Source organism: Drosophila montana, unplaced genomic scaffold (assembly GCF_035044405.1).
Source record: "Drosophila montana isolate Dmon_TW-CO22-7 unplaced genomic scaffold, ASM3504440v1 contig_1505_1, whole genome shotgun sequence".
Lineage (NCBI taxonomy): Eukaryota > Metazoa > Arthropoda > Insecta > Diptera > Drosophilidae > Drosophila > Drosophila montana.
The window spans coordinates 1,529,426-1,551,795 of record NW_026996452.1 but is presented as its reverse complement, the minus strand read 5'-3'; the positions used below and the strand labels follow the sequence as shown (position 1 = coordinate 1,551,795).

At 42.6% G+C, this 22,370-nt stretch overlaps 1 protein-coding gene across 42 annotated transcripts in view; it reads right to left on the bottom strand.

The window, feature by feature from the left end:
* The window catches only part of Rim (Rab3 interacting molecule), a 50,927-nt gene that overhangs the window by 16,564 nt on the left and 11,993 nt on the right, over positions 1-22,370 (bottom strand). For 24 of the 42 annotated variants that reach the window (XM_064696054.1, XM_064696062.1, XM_064696070.1 and 21 more), the window contains 11 exons: positions 22,130-22,334; positions 19,612-19,737; positions 19,193-19,543; positions 17,347-17,911; positions 4,971-5,959; positions 3,414-3,615; positions 2,929-3,243; positions 1,923-2,488; positions 1,722-1,859; positions 1,161-1,295; positions 284-466 (listed from right to left, as the gene is read on the bottom strand). In XM_064696054.1, the coding sequence (XP_064552124.1) occupies positions 284-466; positions 1,161-1,295; positions 1,722-1,859; positions 1,923-2,488; positions 2,929-3,243; positions 3,414-3,615; positions 4,971-5,959; positions 17,347-17,911; positions 19,193-19,543; positions 19,612-19,737; positions 22,130-22,334 (3,775 nt within the window). Of the gene's footprint in view, positions 1-283; positions 467-1,160; positions 1,296-1,721; positions 1,860-1,922; positions 2,489-2,928; positions 3,244-3,413; positions 3,616-4,970; positions 5,960-7,695; positions 7,767-12,071; positions 12,238-12,845; positions 13,275-17,346; positions 17,912-19,192; positions 19,544-19,611; positions 19,738-20,174; positions 20,406-22,129; positions 22,335-22,370 lie in introns of those variants that run through there. The other 18 variants (XM_064696102.1, XM_064696110.1, XM_064696237.1 and 15 more) reach the window with 10 other exon arrangements.

The window sequence follows — 22,370 nt, the reverse complement described above, 5'->3', positions numbered from 1 at the left end:
CTGTCTGTGTGTGTGTGTGTGTGTGTGTGTATGCATGTGTGTGTGTGACCCTTTATGCGTCCTCACTCTTGTTGCTGTCAGTTCTTGTTGCATTTACTCTATGTATATGTATGTGTGGCTCGTTGGTAAATGTATATATATGTACATATTTATGTACATAAATAATATATATATTTTCATTTAATTTTGTAGTTCTTGTTGTTAAGTGACACTCAATGTGTATGGTTGTTGTTGTTGTTGTTGTTGTTGTTGTTGTTGTTGATAGTGGTGGTGTTGTTGTTACCTCGAGCAGTGGCGGGCTGGTGGAACTGCCCATAGATGATATGCTGGCGCCGGGCGTCGTTCCATCGATGTCGCATTCGGACGTTGTGTCCGAGTCGCTCAGACGCGACATCGTGCTGGGCGGTGATAAATGATCTGTGGGTGTCAGTATCAGGCCGTCCACATCGCTGCCCTCGTCACGTAACTGTTCATCGTAGTTTTAGTTGTTGTTGTTATTGTTGTTGTTAATAATTTTATTGTTGTTGTTGTTGTCATAAATTTTGAGTTGAAATGTATTGGAATGGAACAGAACGGAACGGAGCGAGCGAGAGCACGTTTTGTTCAAGATGATATTGTAAGTTTTATGTAGTTTTATGTAGTTGTTGTTGTTGTTGTTGTGTGATTGTTGGTAGGTGGTCGTTTGGAAGTTGGTGTTTATTTTCATTATATTTGTTGCGGGTGCACGACAAAAACAAAAGATATGGCAATGCTGGGTTAATAATTTTGTTTCATTGAACGGCTGCGGGGTATAAACATTACATCTAGAATACCAAAACGCAAAGTCGTGATCATCAAACAGACAATGAATAAAATAAAATAAAATAAAATAAAAGAACAAAAATAAAAATAAAATTAAAAAAAAAAAAAAAACAAGAAATAAACAAAAGTAAAATTTGCTGATTTTCAGTTTTGTGTTAAGTTTTTCGCTCAACAAACCTCGTTCCGGGGAGCTTAGAAAACCTCAACAGGGTTTCACGTTTACCAACACCAACATTTAGTTAAGAACGAACACAACGAAATGAACCGAAACGGAATGAAACATAAAACGAAAACGGAATGAAAACGAAACGATAAGTGAAACGAAATAAAAGCTTGCGATTTCCCTGGACAAGACATACGAGATGGGAGGCATCCTGATGCGGCTGCAGCTGATACCATTCGGCCTCGTCGTCGAGTATGTGATGGGCCAGATCAATGACCACCTCGCCGATGAAGTCGTTGGCGCCATAGCGCACATAGTCCCAGAGCGTGACCTATGGAAGGATCAAAATGTATTTATATTGCGGATGAATACAGGAGGCTCAATAGTATAGGTAGGTATTTTCAGTAAGAGGATCAGTTTAAACATGTAAAGACCAATATTTATAAAAGGATCCGTTTTGGGATCAACAACGAACTTTTATAAAAAGGATAAACAGGAATACGAAATCGAATCGAAAGAAGAATAAGAAGGGAATATTTTGAAGATCAAATTATAAGAGAATTAATTCACGGATCAATTGGAGAATTAGTGGGAACCAATTTGAGAAGCAATTGGTAAATCATCTGTATGATCTATTAAAGGAACTACTTAAATGTACTTTGAAAGATCAACAAGAGAAGATCAGTAGAGGATCAATAGAAGGGACTAATTGGAGGATCGTTGGAACAATCAATAAAAGGTTGTAAAGCAGACGTACCTCGAGCAGTCGACCATTAAGATCGCAACGTCGCAGACCCGAGTATAGAAACGTCTGGCCCCAGCGTGGTTCGCAGGTGGTGCCGACGGTTTTCGTTCGTCTTTTTGATTTTTGGCTGCGATCGGGCAGAAGGAACACCTGCAATCATTTGAGTCATTAGCATTTCCGAACTTCCATTCGTATCACCTGCAGTTCACTCACTTTTGCATAGGGATTGCGCCCGGCGCCGCTCTGACGCAGCGACAGACCCGTAGCGCACACCAGCGTCACGATCAGCTGCAACGTATTCTGATCGTAGCCCAGCTTTAGCTGCAGCCGCCCCTCGACGGGTATGGGCTGTGTGGTTACGCCCATGCCATGATGCGGCACATGCGAGTGGGTAATCGCGTGCGAATATGAATGCGGTTGCGAGTGCGGATGCGCGTGCGAATGCGCGTGCGATGGCGGTGATGCCGCTGACGGATAGCAATGATGGTGGTGGCCTGCCGTCGTTGTGCTGTGCTGGCCGCCCGAGGCGGCGGCGGCGGCGGCGGCGGCTGCGGCGACGGCGGCTTGTAGGGTGGCGCTGCTGGTGCTGCTGCTGCCGCTGCTGCTGTGGCTGTAACTGGCCTCCAGACGCTGTGCCTGCTGCGCGGAGCTGCAAGTGCCAGCGCCACGGTGCCGTAGTCCGTTGCCCGAACCACTAATCAGCAGATCCGGTGAGCCGGGCGACGTGATCAGAACGCTCGGTTTCTCGCGTTGTAGTTCGAGCGCCTCGATGCCGGGTGCTGCAGAATACAATACAGAAGAATATATATATATAAAGTACATATAGCGTAAGGAACAAGTTAAATTGCATTTAATTTGATTTGGTATTCTGCTGTTTTGTTTGCTGTGTGGCTTAGACATACACCGTACTGCTGGTTGAACATATGGAGATCTGGGTAAATGAAGTGGCCAGGATGAAGAGTGGCATGGCCTGATCAACAGGCCTGGCCTGGACAAGATAACAAGGATGACTTTCTATCTAGAATATTATAGCTCTTTAAAACCTTGTCCATTTGACAAGGCGTGGCCCCAACACTTACCCTACCCGCCTTGTTATGGCCAATATTGCTCGCCGATTCCTCGCATACTCAATACAAAAAAAATATTATAGCTCTTGCACTGACACACACACACGCACACTAACACATACATACAGCCTGCCCACCGTCAGTGTATCTACCTTTGCGCTGGATGTAACGCCCTCCGCTGCTGACGACCGCGCTGCCAGCCATGCTGCTGGCCAGACCGCTGTGCGGAAAGTTGGCCGAGGAGCGGCGCGTGATGCTGCTGCCGGAGCCGGAGCAGGCGCTGCTGGGGCTGACGTTGCTGCTGCTGCCGCCGCTGTCGACGCTGCTGGCGCCGGTGGGTAGCAGCAACGGTCGGCAGACAACCAATTCCACTTGGGCATCCAGTCGACTGTCGTCGATGATATCGTAAACCTCATCCGCACTCCTATTGTGCAGGCTGTGTCTGTTCCATTCGATGATCTCGTCGCCTGCAGCGTTCAAACGATCGTTCAATGAGTTCGTGTTGTTGTGAATGAATCGAGGACAGAGAGAGACAGAGAAATAAAGAGAGAGAGAGAGAGAGAGAGATAGAGAGAGAGAGAGAGAGATGATGAAAGAGATGTGCGAATGTTAATGTTGGCGTGATTCGAATCTTTACCTGGTCGTATGCAGCCTTCGAGATCGGCAACCGAACCCCGTTTCACCTTCTCCACAATGGCGCCGCATGGGCCCTCAATGCCGATGGGCTGACCGCCGTTCACCTTTAAGCCTAATATATCTTCCCCATCATAGTATTTACGTAATATCATGTGACCAATCATGCGCGTATTATCCGCGGATGTGTGCCAATTCACCGGATTCTATAGATACACACGACAGTATGTACACGCAGTGCGGATGGACGGTACGGATGGTGTTGGATGGTGTTGGATGATGGGCGGATCGAACGGGTGTCGGGGTGAGATCGTGGATGTTAATTTTGCATAGATTTTGAGATAGTTTTTTGAGTTTGTTTGGTTTTTGATTTAGATTTGGGTGTAGCGTGATGTCGATGTTCGTATGCAGGAAGTAGAATGGTTTATAGTTTTAGATTTGCACCACACAAAAGTCTTATAGATAGCTTAGATCTAAGAACTTACAGTTAGGCAAAAAAAAAAAAAAAAACAAATTTGATTAACAACAATTGAAAACAATATTTGAAACACATTTTGTACATTTAGTTTTTACATTCAGTTCAGTTTTTCTTACGAACTAGAAACATTTGCTACGGTAGGCTGTTTGGATATTTTATATAGATAGTATATAGAATAGTTATCATTCACATTTCGAGTTGCGTTGAGTTTAGCATTAAAAGACCTACTTTGAGAACACACACTTAGTTTCGATTAGAGCATTAATATTAATTGAAAATCTTTTCGAACTCGGAAATGCTTTAAAATGTGTTAGCGTTAGAATACAACATTTAAAGATCATGCGATAAAAGGCGTGCTAAGTATTATATGGCAGGTGTGGGTATTGGCTACTTGGCTACTAATTTGGTTCAATAGTTGTGGGAGTGATCTGGAACTGGAACTGGAACTGGAACTAAGAGCGTGCTTGTCGGGTGTTTGGCTTAATAGTACGGTCCTCATGCAAAAGCCAGTTACAACAGTGAGCAAACAGTTATTGGAAATTGTAGAATTGGTATATGTTTAAGCATGCGATTGTATGTTTAGTTGTTGGTACTGTAAATGGCTGAAATCGGTGGCTTAATAGATTTTCGAGTTGGGAGACAGATCTCTGGCCTACAAGGTATGCAAACTGAAAAGTGGGTTAAGAGACTGCTAGCGCTATACAGACGATAAATGTGAAAGGCTTTAGTTTTCGGTTAGACGATCGAGTTGAAGACATGACAAGAACAACAAACAGATCTTAAGAGAGACAGAGAGATAGAGAGAGAGAGATAGAGAGAGAGAGAGATAGAGAAAGAGAGCGAGAGAGGGTGTAGAGAAAGAGATAGATATTTATAAAAAGAGACTGATTGGCTGCGGAGTTTTTAGTATCATATACTACAGTTGAGACAGACAGACAGCAATTTCTGGGGACCACATAGAACACACTCAGACTCTACACAGACACAATGCAACGGGTGGAAGCCCTGCTTCAGGGGATTGGGATTGGGTTGTCTTTTTTTTGGGCGCTTTGTTTGCCTGCGTCTGGTGCTGCTGGCGTGTACCTTGGGGCCTTCGCCGCGGTTCGAATCCTCGCTGCTGGTGAATGTGCTGCTCGTATCAATGCCTGAGTCTTTGGTGGCCGAGTCCTGGCTACCCTGACGCTCGGCATCCCAGCGCGACCAGTCGCCGTCCAGTGGCTGGGCCAGCTTTGCGCTGGTCAGCAGCGTAGCCGCGCCCACATCCACGGCCGTCGACGGCAGTATTGTGGTCACCGGTGGCAGTGTGCCCGTACCGCCGCTAGTTGCCGGCAGAAGTGACTCATCGTCGTGGGCATCGAAGCGCACAGTTTTCTTTATTCTGCGTTCGGTGAAACGGCGTGAATCCTGCGCCGCCGATGATGAGGATGTACTGCCACCAGCCGGCTCATCCCAGTAGGCGGCTTCCGTGGAGCTGAGGGAGCTGCTGCCGCCGCCACCGCCAGCGCCAGCGCCAAGCAGGCCGCGCTCCCGGCTCAGGTTGCCCCTGGCGCCGTCAGCTGTGGCCGACATGGCGCCACGCTCATAGGCAGTGCCCGTGCCTGCACCCGCGCCGATTACAATCTGCGGCCTGCTGTGGCCCTGCGGATAGTAGCTGCTGCTGGTGCTGCTGCTGCTGCTGCCTTGGTAACCGTTCGCCGCGGACAAGGGCGGAGCGCGACGGAAGGCACCACTACCGACACCGACACCGACACCGAGACCAGAAGCAGCACCAGGTCCGACAGCAGCTCCGCCAGCTGCAGGCGCTCGCTCGTGATTGCTTCGATTGAGCGAGTTGCGCTGCTGCACGTCCAGACGCGCTGTCCTCGTCAGCGGATACTGTTCCAGGCGCTCGCGATGCTGCAGCTGCAGCTCGTAGCGATCTCGCTGATCCGCCGATGCGTACAGTCGCTGATTCGTGTGTCCCAGCAGACGAAAGTCAGTCGAACTGTACGAGCCGCCGACTGTGAGTAGATCGCGCTCGTTGAGGCTGCGCTGCTGGCGCCAGGGATCCGTGCGCACCTGTAGACGCCCGCCTGTAGATGTAGGATGTACTAGTAATGGTTGGCATATACTCTTTGGCTATGTGGGTGGGTGGTTGGTCTATTGGGGTGTTAGTACTTAATTCGGGTAGGTTAAGACACTAATTTGTAATTTTCTGGTTTCTCAATTGCTCGGTTTTTCTTTAACTTTCTTGACGCATTCGCTGTGGCTGCTTGCCTGACATTAGTTTGTTGTCCTTTTACCAAATTTTCGGCGCAATTTTAACAATTGTTTTGGTAAATATATACAAAACTTTGCATAATGTTGGTGTCGTTATTGTTTGTTGTTCATAAAGCAAAAAAGTAAAATATATATAAATATATATATATACATCATTTAAATGAAATAATAAAGACTTATGTATGTACGATTAGATGTGGGAACTATTGTCAGCATTAACCAGAACCAGAGCACGGGGGTCAACTTTGAAGATCGACATTCTACACATTTAGTTCCAGCTTACAACCGGATCCTAGCTGATCACCCTGGATCCCCCAACTTTCGCAATACTCAGCTAATGCTGAGAATAGAATCCCAAATAGAGTTGTAAAGATAGTGTATAAAATGGGCTTGAGATGTTATTATGTATGTATGTAGTTAGGGGTATTTATTTATTTTAAGTAGACCTACGTTTGAGAGAGCTGTAGAGGGTGCCAAGGCTACAAAGCATATGAAGATCACAAAAGATCGGAAACTTGGCAAACGGTTCTACGACTCTAAGACCTAGCAAATAATTTATATATGTGTCTATATACGTGTACTTTTAAAATAGTGTTTTTTTAAAGGTGCTGGGGTTTGTATATACATAGAAGAACATGCCAGACAAGGCAAGAATGGGGTATCATTGTGCCTGGGACTTGGATATATAGTTTAATATATCGAATGTCTAGAATACCATACTTATCTGTGTTGGCTAAAAGATGTTAAGACATTATATTGTTTAGAGCTTAGTACAATTCAGATTTTTGCATAGGTTGGGCCTTAAATCAACTACGGTTGGCTTGATCGGATGGAGTGAGGGGGAGCAGGAGCTGTGGCTATGTGTAAATCTAATCTGTTAAGTGAGCTTGTGAAGCGTGTTGGGAGTTTAGAGTTCAGAGTATCATTGTGTTGTTGTTTTTGAAGTTGAAGGAGGAAACAGGAAACAGCGTTACGATATCCATGCAAATTCTTCACGTAGTTTGTTTTTTCTTTTTTGTATTTTTTTGTTTGTTATATACATTTACAAGTAATTTAAAGAAAATTAATTGAAACTGGTAAAAAGAAACGCAAGAAGAATACAGAAAATTAATGTGTGTACACAGCGCAACGAGCGAAATTGTGAAGGAGTGGGGTTTCCAAAAACGTGGGGTGTGAAGAGGGGATTTTTTTAAAGCAACAAAAGAAACGGTAGCAAAGTGCCATAGAAGAAGACGCCTCTATGCGCTTCTCACACTGAGCACTCCGCACTCACACACAAACATTGAATAACAAAAATGCAGAATAAAGTCTAAAGAGGAGTGTGGACTGTAGAAAGTGCTCAAACGAACGAAAGTATTGGATGGAGAGAGAGACAAAGAGAGAGAGACAGAGACAGAGACGACATTGACTGTAAAATGTACATTCCATTGTGTGGCTTTCACAAATCATAAGAAAACGATAACATAAAGTACACACGCAGTAAAAATGGATTAAAATTTAAATTTTCATTTGATTTTTTCATTGTTGTTGTTTTTTGTTCTTTGCTTACATTTGCATGAATCTGTAGATCGCCGGGCGAGAGATTTGTTTGGACACTTTGCACGACGCCAAAATTACCTGCTGTTGTTATTGTTGTAGTTGGTATTATTGCAACATATTTTTTGGTTTCAATTTGCAAAATAGTTTGTGACGGGTGGGCAGGTTTTTGAATAATTGTTATAAACATTTTTTGGTTTGAGTGGATTAACAAATAGAAAGAGAGAGTGGAAAAAATATATTTATATAATATAAACAATAATCGTGGGACATTGATATGGCATTAGGTTATTGTGATCGCTCTACTTAGCTTTATTTAGACTCTGAAGTAACTTAACTAGCTTACAACTTACGACTAATATTGGTTTATGAGTTCGAATGCCTTCATACATATATCTGTCGTATATCTATATAGTATATAGTATATCTATAGTCGAGCGTGCACTTATAAGCGCCTATTAATCAATTTAGTACGTGTTTAATCAAGCGTTCTTATAGTTATTTTAGCTTTTACTAGAGCATAATTTGTTTAGCTGTAAGCTGTGGGTAGAATGTTTATTGTATAAAAAACGCACTGCGTCCATTTCTTAAACTTGGCACACACACACACACATTTACAGGTCGCCTCAAAACTAGTTTCACGCAGTACAAACACACAAACACACACACACACACACACAATCAATTGTCCTCCCATTGTGGGCCATACCCCTGGCATACTTTCTTTTGACTTTGGTCACGATATAAAACGTTTATTGTGCTCGTAACCACGACAAAATAACGCAGAAACAAAAAAAAGATATATATATATATATACAAAGATATGGCAAAAAAAAAAACAAAAAAACAGCAATGAGAAACGACAACAACGACGACGGCGTTTTAGTGTAAACAAAAGAACTCACGAAAACAAAACAAAGCACAACTAAAGTAAATTACACAGTCCTACAAATATTTTTAAAGTATTTTTTCCTTAGTCCCTGAGTGTGACCAGCAAATCAAATAAAACAGTGTTGGAAAGATTGAAAGGCTTTAAAATATTGGAATTCACAATTATTTGGCATATATATTTAAAAATTTTGGGTGAAAACTTGAAGAATTTTGACTTTGACAAAGATCTATAAATATAAATATAAATCTATTTGGAGAGTAATTTTGAATAAATAGATTTAGATCAAAACCGGCTCTATTTAATTTGTAGATAAATAATACCTAGATGTTTCCTTATACTAATAAAAATGAATTCAAATTTTCGTATATGTATTGACCTATATATTAATTGAAAAACATTCTGACACAAATAATTCCGGTGCTATAATTGAAACTGAAATTGTTTAAAAATAAAATTCAATAGTAGAGCAGTCCCATCTAGTTATATTGCCAAACCATTATATTATATCTATCTATTAATTAAGAAAGAGAAAAAAACCTAGATTCGTCGTTGTTGTAGCACAGTGTTGTTTGAAAGTCAAATGCCGAAATTCACGCACAATTGCAGCAGGTGGAGACGGCAGCAGAGACAGCGACAGTGGGAGCGTGAACGAGACGGAGCGAGAGAAGTAGAGAAGCGGCGCCCAAGACGAACAAGAAAAGAAGGCGCAAAAGATGGCAAAAATCAATAAAGTGTACAAAAACACGGACGCTCGGCTGCCTTTGTTGTGTGTGTGTGTGTGCGTGTGCACTTGTATGTGTATGTATGCCTAGCTTCGCACAATCATCGCCAAACGCACAACAAGCAAGCAAGAGCGCTTTTGTCGGGAGTGCCCGACTGGGGGATACCCTAAAAATTCTTCTGCCAAACCAAAGACATAAAAATTAACTTAAAAAAGTAGCAATAAAATGATCTGTTTATACTATTCCAGAAGCTACATTTCAAATTTGTTGTGGCTTTAGTTCTTAAAACCTACGAATATTTGCTCGATAAGCAGGATTTCGACATCGATTTTTATCGATTGCTTGGGAACGGAGAAAGTTATCGATTATCGGAAACAGAACGTTCAAAATGTCAAGTCCTTAGCCATTATAGGTTCTAAGGCAGACAGACGGACATTGCTAAATCGACTCTGTTATGTTAAAGAAGAATATAAATACTTTATGGGGTGCTTCCTTCTGCCTGTTACCTACACTTGCACGACACCAATATACCCTTGATATCCATTTTCAATAGGTTCAGGGTACAAAAAGATGCCGAAATCAAACAAACTTCGTCTCAGTTTGCTTTTGTGTGTTTGTGTGCTTCGAGTGTGCGTGTGTGTGTGTGGGGGGTGGTGTGTGTGCCACTCTTGCTTCCTGTTTTATATTCTTGTTCATAAATTGTAGCCAGTTGCCTGAGAGCGCGGCAGAGATCTGGGAGTGGGCGGATGGATTCGGTGGGCGGGCCGGCTGCGAGGTGTTTGGGCATTGCGGCTGGCAAAAGCACAGCAGGCGAGAACAGCTTGTGCTATTTTTAAAACAGCAGGCAACACGCACACACACACACACACACACACACACACACACAGACACACACACATATACCTACGCACGTGCACAGACAGACGCAGGCGCATAAATAGCACGAACAACAACAACGACCAGAAACACGCACAAAATGCGTTGGTGTTGTTCGTGTTGTCCCAGCGCCTGGCCAGCCTTCATGTTCGCATTAATGTCACTCATACGCACAGTTGCACATGCACACACACACACACACACACACGCACACACAAGCACAGTTTGCTGTTGGCGTGTCGGTCAACATTTTAATTAAATTCGTCTCGATCCCACGGCTGCATTGGTTCGCATATTTTAATAGGCTGGTCAACAGCACCCACACACACACGCACACCCACACACCCACACACCCACACACACACGCACACCTACTCCGCATGTGGTCTATATTTATTTACTTATTTACAGCCTTGCCACCATATGCGACATGTTTCGCGTTTTGGCTGCCCTTTGTGGCTGTCATTTGGCCAGTTGCTTATTTGGTTATTGATTTCGCTTTATTCATGAATTAAACTTGGCTCCCACAAAAAATAAAAAAAAAGGTGGCAAACTTTTTTTGCGCGCTAATCGAAATGCAAATAAACACAAAAACACAAAGGACTTTTTTGGATGGCAAATGATGTGTTGGCAGTTGCACAAGCGTTTTTTGATTTGACATTTGAGGCCACAGTTTTCAATACCATTGCAAAAGGTTGATCGAATGTAAACGAGTATATAATTTTTATGGTATATCATCTATTGTTAATCTATTTAAAACTAACATAATTTTATTTTTAAAATCGGTATTCAAGCGGAAGCTAATTGCTGCGAAACGCTAAAAAAAGATAGGACAAAATGACGAGTTAAAGCGCGATGGATTACCATAAAGTGCTAAGATTCAAGAGCAAGATTCAAGCTAAGATCAATATATTTTAAATTTGAATAGATATTTATATAAAGGATTCTGCCCAATTGCCAATAAGCTGACCGATTTGTTGAGTCTAATCAAATCAGATTTGAATGGGAGACTTTTAACTTGCTTTTTACATGAAATTTATTGTCTTTATAATTGTTCATTTATTAATTATTGAGAGAAAGGAAGAAACAAAACGGACGCCAGGCTTTAAGCTGTGCACAATTGTAATATAATCCGAAATTTCAAGCCTGATTTTAAAAATAATGATATACAAAAATTAAATTAAATTTAATTTAATCTAACTAAAGAAATAATTTTTTGGTTATTTGCCTTTGCTAAAAAATTTGGTGCCGTTAAATGCACAGTATAATTTTAACATATTACAATTTAAAAAATTGTAGGAGAATTTTGTTGAATCTCATTTATTATTAATCAATTATCCATGAAGCTGCCCTTTAATTTTAAAACACCACTCAACTATAATAGTTTTAAGCTTTAAGTTCTTGAACGTCAATCATCTGATTTTATTTGACTTTGATAGTCCCATTGAATGCAAAAATCTCGATTAGAAAATCTTCAAATTATCGATCAACTGCATTGGTTTGAAAATTTCCGGCCATGCCGAAATATTTTCTATTTGCTTATGATTTTTTACAGTGTATGTCAAAGTGTTTTTTTTTGGCAGCGAACAGGCTTTTTTGTGTCTCTTTTTTTATTTTAGCCAGATTTTGACTATTTTTGGCATATGCCTGCAATTTAATGTTGTTGTTGTTGTTGTTGTTGTTGCTTGTGTGAGCTAATCTATTTGCGTTTTGCATTTAAATTTTGCCACTGTTGGCATTTTAAGTGTGGCATGTGTCTAAGCAGTTTTCTGTGGGTGTGTGGTGGGTGTAACAATTGTTGTAGTTGTTCTTGCTTATGTTGTTGTTGTTGAATGCAAGCTGTGGCGAGTTGTTGTTGTTGTTGTTGTTGTAGCTGCACTTGCTGCGATCGCCACTCACCTTCTTGTTGTTGTTTTGTATTAAGTTAAGTCTTCAATTATTGTACTTTATTGGTGTTTAATAATTATTCAAATTGATTTCCTTCGATTAAAGCACACGATTCAAAACACTTGACTTGATATTTATTTTGGTGTATTTTCATTTTGTTTATTTGCTTTCCACTTCGCTAATTAGCAGAACAAATTGTAGAACATGCCTAAACATGGCCTAAGCCTACACACAAAAGACACACACACGCGCACATCCGACACACACACATACACGTGGCTGTACAGTAAACAAATCGTAAACTTTCTTCTATTTGTTTTCACCTACGCGCTTCAGCGGCAAAGCAAAATGCCAAATAAAATAAAAACAATAATAGGACTAAGAATAATAAGAATAATTTATTTTGCTGCCCACGCAAGAAAATGGCCCAGGCGGGCCAGCTGTAGGTGTGCGCGTGGGCGTGTGCGTGTGCGTGTGTGTGTGTGTGTGTGTGTGTGTGTGTGTGGGTGGCCCTATGCAAAAGCGTCCAACGGGCGCCGCGATTTGCGCAGTTTTAGGCTAGCCAAAATTTGATTTATGCCTTGATTTGATTTAATTTTGTTGGCATTTTCGTGGCTGGCGCCCGCACAAACAATTTTTGGCAGCCATTTTCTTGTTTTCACCATTTTCATTTCACTTTTTTTTAAATCTGGCGATTTCGCACTTTTGTGTGCACTTTGTTATATATTTTATTTTATTTTTTGCATTTTCAGTTTTTTTGGCGTGTCATTTGTTTAGAACTTTTACCTTTCCGTGGATTTTAAAATTCGATTTTTGAAATTGTGACACGTTTAACCTTCACCAGGCTAGTTTTTAATTATTTAATACTCAATGTCTGCAATTACGATTTGACCGTGGTCTTTGCACCCACGAACGAACACGCACATACTCGCGCAATTGTTTTCTCTCTGCTATTTATTTGATTTTTTTTTCTTTGGTTAACATTGCTTTCAAGGTTGGTTTTTATTGTTTTTTGTTAGCAGCACAGCCTTCTGGGGCTTAAATTTGTGGCATTCGCCGAGTTTCACTCTCGATTTCGCACAATTTATTCCGCGTGCCACGAATTTCGAATCGGTTTTGCGATGATTTACACAATTTAATTTGTTGGTATTTTTATTTTGGATTTTGCGACACGTGCGACCGTGCGACGTGGCCCGCAGCGGCTGTTTACTCGCGTTTAAAGTTCATCGAAAACTAATTTCGTTTCGATTTCAAAAAAAACCTCAATGGAATTTTGCTTTACGTTTTCGCTTTCCTTCAGCGCCTACCCTTAGGTTCTTCTTGTTGTTGTTGTTGTTGTAGTCACAGTTGTTGTTGTTGTTGTTGTTATTATTGTTGTTTTTGGTGCTGGGAGCCTACAAAATTTCCAATAACAATGTTACAAGTTCGCCATGTTGTTGTTGCTGTAGCAGCACTTTCCCATGGCGCTTCCAATGCACAACTAAAAATAAAGTTAAGCGTGGCCACAGTGACTGCGACGTCAACTGCGCGGCGACAGCGACGTTGACTGCGATAACATTGACAGCTGCTGCCGTACGTTAAGGTCAGGCGGGGTTAGGGGCGGCTACTGCTACTGCTACTGCTACTGCTACTGCCACTGCCACTGACACCGTTGTTGGGGCATTGTGTTTGTGTTTTTTGCGTGCTGTTTCCACCACCAATGCGAATGGCAAAGTCAGCGTGTTTGCCTTTGCTTTCCAGAGCGGACCCCCGCCCCCACCTCAACCCGTAGCCCAAGAAGAGAAGGCGCGCGCGTGTTGGATGCTTGACTAACTGTTCTGTCTAACTGTATTGCAAGTGCATTAGTTCTAGTGCTTGCTGGCGCTGTTGTTGTTGTTATTATTGTGGTGTGGTTGTTGTTTACGAACTCGTAGTAAAAAGCATGACGCTGCATGATATGAAAGGAATACAGTGAATGAAATGACGTCGCTCCAATAAAGCGAGAAGAAGGTTTAAGGATTGGAGTAAAGTGCAGCGCCGTCCACTGACAGCTCGACGCCGCAAGGTACGGGTAATGTGATCTATGCGAGGGCGTGAGAGTGGATGACGTCATTGAAATAACCTTTAATTTATGCAACAGACAGAGCAGCTATAGCGATAAGGTTAACAATGCATCGAAATGTAAACAACTGTATTTAACAAATATTTGTTATACGAAAGTATTTTAAAGATATTGCAATTCAAGATATCAAATATATAAAAAGTTAAGTAAGATACTTAAATATTTACAAATTGAAATAATTATAGGGTAGTTTGTATACTGTAATATAAAGTTTAATATAATGAAATTGGTTCCACATTTTTATTCCTTTGTTTTATGGTAATGTATTAACCATCCTACTATGATGTCAACACATCCTATTAATGATATAACCTAAATAAACCGATTGGTATTTTTTACAGTTTACTAGAAATAGATATATATTTTGTTTAGTTAAACCATCAGTATGCAACTTTTATATGCATAAATATATATAAATGTGAATTTAAATCTCATATCTCATATGAGAAAAATGAATTGTATTGTCCATGTTAACACCGTAAACGGAAGATACTCAAATGCCAAGGAACCAGTTCTATGATTTTCTATACGAATCCCATTAAGAAAAGCACTCAATTGCCAAAACATGAAACTAGTTCTTACCCATCAAGTAAAGGCATTCAAATGCCAAGGCATGGAACTAGTTGATTTTATAAACATTTCACCGGATGTGCGCAACTCCTTCACATAGTCAATGTAATTCCCAACACTTAATATCTAAACGCCCGCTTACCATGAGCCGGAAGGTCCTTGTTTCGCTAACTCATAAAGGGAAATACAATTTATTGTTTAAATCAAATAATTTTGACACTACGCGCGCTCCGCAACATCATCAGCTGCTGCTGAGGCCATGCAATAGCCAGCGAGTGGGACGATGGGGGGGGTGGCATGCCAATGCAGCGCATGCGTCTGGCATGCCGTTTGTGTTTGTGTGGGAATTTTCCAATTTGTGGCTGGGAATATTCCAACGCATGACGCCTGGGGACGGCTTGCGTGTAAGACTATTGTGAACAGCGCCGTGGTGAACTGCGAACTGCTGTGGTGAGTTCGGCTGGCGCGTGGCTCAGTGGTGGTGAATGTTCACAGTGTACGTCAGTGCAGCTGCACCGGGCGCACGCTAAATCAGCTGCAACAATCTGAGCGCGGAGGGCGGGCAGGGCAATAGTAAGGGGGCTGGGTCTCCCAGAGGTGCTGGTACCCTATCAGTAGTTGAGGTAGCATTGCAGTTGCCAGAGTTTTGGCCAACTTTGTGCCTGCTCATCGACATTGCTGGGGGTAGACCGAAAACTTTGCGCCTAATTTTATGCCACAGTTTCTTGCAGATGGTCGCAGAAAACTTGGCTGACTGGCAACAACAACAACAACAACGACTTGCACTCAGCTTTTGCGGGGCCAAAGTTGAAATCAATAATTATTATATGCTAGTTTGCTGTCGAGTTAGCGGGTGGGCGCTGGGGCGTGGCAATGCAACATGCTTGCCAGAAACTTTGCACGCTAATGTGCAGCAATAAAAAATAAAGTACAACAATTTTAAATCAGCAGTCGCCATGTTGCCTGCGCCTGCTTCTTGCAGTAGGCCCAACACAAACAAGCCGAATATTTTTGGGCCGGTCTTGGGGCATGGGGCACGTGGCATGGGCTGCCTATTGAGGCTTGCAGCCAAGTGCCAACAAGAAACTTTCTAATTAGGCTAATAAATTTGCCAGCAACGCACTTGACAGTGTCGCCGGCGACATCGCTCAGCAAAGCATGAGCCATGCAGCGGCAAACACTGCTCACTAACCCCCTTCAACCCCCTCCCCCCTCTCTACACACCTTCACTGCAGTCAACTGCAACTAGCCAACAACTTTTAGATATCTTTGCGGTTGCCTTTGCTGCTTGGAAAATGTGTTTTCGGGTCAGCTGTGCCCTAGCTTTCCCCGCCGAACCCCCTCCCAGCCCATCAGCCGACATGCTGCTGCATATAATTTATGCTGATTGCATTTAACGGGCAAAACGAAAAAAAAACCGAGGAAAATGCCCCGCCTAAAAGTATGCAGGGTGAAAAAGTGGGCACTTGTCGCGGTCCTTTTGCCAGCTGCTGCCCGCCGCTGCTAACTCCCCCCTACCACGCCCCCTCCACTAACGTAACGGTCAACAATTTATTTTTATTTTATTTCGTTTATGTTGCCATTGCGCCTGCCACGGCTGCGGCTGCGGCTGTTGTTGTTGTTGTTGTTGCTCTTGTTGTTGAGAGTCAAGATAAGCGCCTCCAAATGTTTTCCCAGCAAAGAGAATGTGTGTATGGCCCTTGTGTGCGTGTGTGTGTGTGTGTGCGGCATTTGGTTTCTATTTTTGCAATGCGGTGCATGCAACTTGCATTTTCCTTTGTGGTATTTGAAAAGGTTTCAGTTCGCAGTTTGGCCCAACAATTTTTACAGTGAAAATTATGTGCAAATTTAAGACTTCCGTTCCGTTCTGTTCCAGCGCCGCGAACCGGGTCAACAGAATGTGGCCAAATTGCCACAAAATGTGGCAGCTAAACAAAACTTAAAGCGAACTTACTTTAGGCTTAACTAACTATAGTATACAACTTTACAGCTAGCTTAAATCTTGACTTAAACTGAGCTACGTTAAGGTTAAAAGAGCCATAAAATTAAATATATACAAAAAGAAGGAGCAAATAAAATATTGAAATGGTGTGAGAATAGCTGATGGAAAGTGTTGGAAAATATTGCTTCAAGAAAACACATTTATTAATTTCGTTAGTGGAAAAGCCAAAGGATCTAAAGGAAAAGACAACGCACCAATGAGAGAGCTGCAGTGTATTACTTTTTGAAAGGATTATCTATAGAAAAATATACATATACATATGTTAAATATATATATGTATATATTTTTTTTTGTGGCAATATTTATCATATTTTTAGCGAGCGAGTCAAAAGAGAGTTTGAGAAAGAGAGAGAGAGAGAGACAGTAACAACTAAGAATTTTTATCAACAAAAAAAAAAAGGTTTTTTTTATATATGTATGTATATACGCCTAGGCTGGATACTTAGAATGGTTAAAGGAGAGCAATACATAGAGAGCGAGACAGAGAGAGAGAGAGAGAGAGGCAGAGAGCGAGCGAGCGCTAACAGTTACAGTTAAAGAAAGACAGTCAGAGCGATAGAGAAATGCAAGAGAGACATACAGATGTGCAAATTGGAGAAAACGCAACAACTCACCGTCATAATCGCTGCCAGCGTTCGGCGTGTGCCCCTGCCCCTGCCCATGACCCTGCACTTGCGCCTCTGCGGCCATCAGATGATTCTGAAACTCCTCCTCGGAGCTGCTGAACGAGCGCTGCTGCTGCGAGGCGTACTGTGCCCCAGCCAGGGCTCTGCGCTGCTGCTGCTGCTGCTGATGCTGCTGTTGCTGCTGGTTGTAGGAGGTGGCGTCCATGGCATGTCCGCCGCTGATCGTCAGATTACGGGTCAGTGGTGGCGGCTTCTGGTAGCCACCGCCCAGCTGCGATGGCTGCTGATGGATTTGGGCGTGCGTCGCGATCCCCTGATACGGCTGCTGCTGCTGTTGCTGTTGTTGCTGCTGTTGTTGTTGTTGCTGTTGCTGCTGTGGGTGTTGCTGCCGTGCATTGTACTGAGGTTGCTGCTGCTGCGGTTGCGGGCGCTGCTGCTGCTGCTGTGGCATGTGATGTTGCTGCTGCTGCTGCTGTTGTTGTGCCTGCTGCTGCTGCAGCTGGCTGGGATGCGCCAGATGTGGATGTTGTCGCATAAGGCCGTCCAGTTCGCCCTGCAGCAATTGAGAAATTCATAATTAAACCAATGTTTGTCAAGTTTAAATAATAATATTAGCAGTAGTAGTAGTAGTAGTAGTAGTAGTAGTAGTAGTAGTAGTAGTAGTAGTAGTAGTAATAGTAGTAGTAATAGTAGTAGTAATAGTAGTAGTAGTAGTAGTAGTAGTAGTAGTAGTAGTAGTAGTAGTAGTAGTAGTAGTAGTAGTAGTAGTAGTAGTAGAAGTAGAAGTAGTAGTAGTAGTAGTAGTAGAAGTAGTAGTAGTAGTAGTAGTAGTAGTAGAAGTAGAAGTAGTAGTAGTAGTAGTAGTAGAAGTAGTAGTAGTAGTAGTAGTAGAAGTTCTCCAAACTTTTAAAGTATTTCAAAGCGTTAGCCAATTTGTAATATTCAAATTTCATGCGAATTCGGTTCATGTTATGAACATTTTATTTACATTGCTTTTACGACAATTTCGGAAATAAATACCCAGAAATTTGCAATCACGAAATATTTGATTTATGTTCGCTTGACGCCTTCAATTTTGAAATTTAATTTTTTATTTATTTCCATTTAGCAGCACCTTTCACTATTACATTTCTTAGAAGCCCTACAGCATTTTTCGGTAGAAATAAATCAAATGTTGAACATAGAATTTTATTAAGAAAAACTTAATTAGCATAAACTAAAGTTTGTTTAGGAAATCAAGAGCATTCCTGGAACTGAAGAGTTCTATAGAAGAGTTCCATCAGATTCTCACTGTGTGTTTATTCAGTTTTATTTGATTGCATTGCACCTAATTCTTTGAACTCCTATTGTATAAAGCCATATCCGCAATATCAATGGCACGTATTCTTACAAATTCCGTTACGACAAAATCTTATAATTCTGAAATAATTCTAAATTCCATAATTACAGAATTCCCGGAATATGATGCTGTCCAACGCTTTCATTTCCTGATAAAGTGCATAAAAGCAAGAGTCGACTAGGAGATACCCTGAAACAAGAGCCCTTGCATATACTAGAACTTATCTAATCCTATCTTATAGGATTCCCTCATACTAATTTAAGTATATCTAGCTTTTATGGTTTTCGAGTCACGCTCGATAATTACCGATATTGTGGAATTGGAAGATATCGAAAAAATATCTAAACTTTTTCTGCGTTCACCTATTTACATTTAAAAAAAATACTCTAGTCTCTTGAGGCTGCGTTCAATTTGTAACTAGTTTTTTGTGGGCCAGTGTTGGTAAACTGCTTTGACTTCAGAGGAGCAAAACCCTTATAGGATATGAAAGCTCACCTGATAGTAACGCGGATCATCTTCGGGATAGGCGCCCGATCTCTGTGGATGCTGCTGGCCGTAGCCCTGCTGCTGCTGCTGCAGTTGGTATTGCTGCGCCTGCTGCGGATTCATGGGCTGCATGCGTTGGCGCTGTTGCTGCTGGCCGGGACTCATCGGCTCCATGCCGCTGTCCGAGACGGAGAGGCGGCGATTCGTGGGCTGCTCCTGCTGCGAGTACTGACGCCGCAACATGCTGCCGGCCCGCTGCATGGGCAGGTTCTCCTTCTCGGCAGCGCTGCGCGTGCGCTCCAGCTTGGGCCGCTTGTCCGTCGTGTCGTGCGGATCCACAATGGCCTGCTGCGAGATGTCCTGCGAGAGCATACAAAGAAGGGAAAGTTAGTTGCAAAGCTCGTTCAATTAACAGTGGCTCCACTTACGCTGCTGCCATCTGGTTCGATGCGCCTGATAAAACCATCTTGTTGCACCGCTGTTTTGTTGATCCACTGGCCAGTCTTGGAGAGCAGCTCCTGCTTCTTGCGGCATAGAATGCACACCCAGATCACCTGCAGGAACAGAACAAGTTCGAACTCAGTCACTTTGCTGCGAATGTCAACGACAAGAGCATCAACAAGGAATAAAACATTCTCAACGTCATTCGAGTTGAGGGCGCGGCATGGAACAGCCGCCAGAGGGGGACGTTAACGATGGACTGGACTTGCATCCGCTTTTCACGCCGACCAGGCTGCTCTTCTACTTCAACAAGTTGTGGGAACTATGGAGCACCTTCAGCTTCCACCTCATTACGTACATTGAGCGCGGCCGTGGCGAGTACTTTGCGGGCTTCAGCAGCGTGTACTTGTGTTGTCCCCAGTGGCATTGGAGCTGGTTGCTCATTGGCCATATAGAGGAAGACGACGACGATGATGACTATGATGATCATGAGCATTTGGAGTATGGGGATGGGAACGATGAGGAGGAACAGAGACAGCAAAATTTTTACCATTTGGTTCATATGTCGCTCATATTTCGTGCCTCCCATTTCAATGACAGTTGATATTGTCAGTAAGCCAAATTGAAATTCTATTTCGCGTTCTTTTCCATGCCGAAAATTGTTAAAAGTTTCTTTCCCTCCCCCCATTTTTGTGCTCATCGTGCTTTTACCTAAACCAGTGTATGTCCGTGTGTGTGTGTGTGTTTGTGTGTGTGTGTACAATAGAGAAACATCTGTCTCTATGTATGTGTGACTCGGTGACATCTTGGCAAAGCTTCAACAAAACGTTTGGCAACGTGGCCAGCAAATGATAAGCCCAGGCAAGAGCCAACCCGTCACGGCTCACTGGGCAAAATAAAAATTGAAAAACGTGTAATTGAAATGCAATGCATTGTGAAATGGTGTGCCAAATGCTGCAGGGGCACCAAGAACCCCCCCCAATAGGGTTGCATTGCAAGAGACATCGATGGCCATTTAATTCTGCGAAATTTAAATATGCTGCGAGCAATATATGTACATATAGCTCTCGACAAGGTTCTTGGAAGCCAGTTAGCAGGAGTCGTAGTATTTGCTGAAAGGTTTTACATTTTGCATGACCGCATTGCGCTGGAACAGCCAACCTAACTCAGGCTATCTATTGGTGTTGCCAGATCTTTGAAATTATGATATATATTATTGCCATATAGCCAAGTGAAGCGATACTGTATCTGATTATATTTGATATAATATATATACATATATAAATATATGTATTTGACTGGCAAAACTTGCAAGATAAGTTACGATTATTTATAACAAATTGGATAGTTATTATAGAGCACTAACAGAACTGATTAGCCGAATTGAAGTTCCTTCTACTTAAGTTCTTCAACAAATTTGCATCATGTTTCTTACAGATGAGCAAAATCGTATTTACATTGAATTACCATATCAAATGGCTGTCAAACTTCTCTTCTAAAGATATAACGACCAAACGCAGCAATTGCGAAGTTTCCTATTCTCCTAACATAACTGCAGAACTTTTTCAAATCGGGCTAAGTATATCCAATGCGTCCCGTAGGAACAATCGGCCATCATCATACAACTTTGATATAATATCATGTCTAATTCTTTGGCGTGGCTTGTTTAATTTATTTTTAGCAGGAAGCACATCCATTTTCTCGTCAAGGAGATATACATAGATACCCCTCGGCTCTTGAGATGCTAACATTTTTATTTTGTTGATTTATAGGGTATCTGCTTATAAAAAGTAGTTTCGAGTGGATTGTCGATTTCTAAAGAGCAATTATTTTATTTCCAAGCGTGTTTTCTTATCCATTAAGGGCTAATCTTGATGCTTGATGCACTTTAACGATTGCCCTTTGGCATAGATGATGGGAAAACTATTTAGTGCTTGAATTTCGGTAGCCTTGTGCGCTATTTTGTTGCTGTTGTTGTCTTTCAATGTCAAAAATCAAGTGTCGAATTGACCCTGCACCAAGCCGATCCAAACCCCCAACGCCGACACATATTGGCCGGCAAATGCTAAACGCCCAATAAATATTGGCTGGGTTTTATAGTCGAGCGTTGGCGATATTCCCGATGGCCATTATTTATGCGTGGTGCACGCAGCGTTTGGCCAATTGGCAGCCAGTGCTGGCCAACGGGGCGTATGAGCGATGGGCTGCCTGAGTGAGCAGCAGCAGCAGCAGCAGCAGCTGAAGGCAAGCGAGGACGCGGCCAGTATAACTGGCGACAGAGTGTCATCCAATTTATCAATGGCTGGAAAATAAGCAGGAATCGTTGTCATTTTGCTGGCTTCACGCGTCGCCGAGTGACAGCCGCGTCTAATGGCACTTGAAAATTGCCAACTGGAAAATGTGTCAGGCTGTCAGGCTGTCAGGCGGCTGCCAGGCTGTCAGCTGAGATGCACACACACTCACACACACTCGCACACACACAGACGAAGTCCCCCATTGGCTTACCTTGTTGCTGCGCAGCGTCACCTTGCCACCGCAGCGGGCACAGCAGCGTATGTTGCAGTAGTGGCAAATGTGGCCAACGCCATCGGCAAACTTGGTCTTAAGGCATATGTGACAGGTGGCATCCAGTTCGACGCCGGCCTTCTTTTGCTGCTCGGAGCGCTGCCGGATTTGCATCTCCAGTGTGACAACTTCGTCCTGTTTGCGGCTGTGGGAAAGTGCATTTGCATTCGGTTCGGTTAGT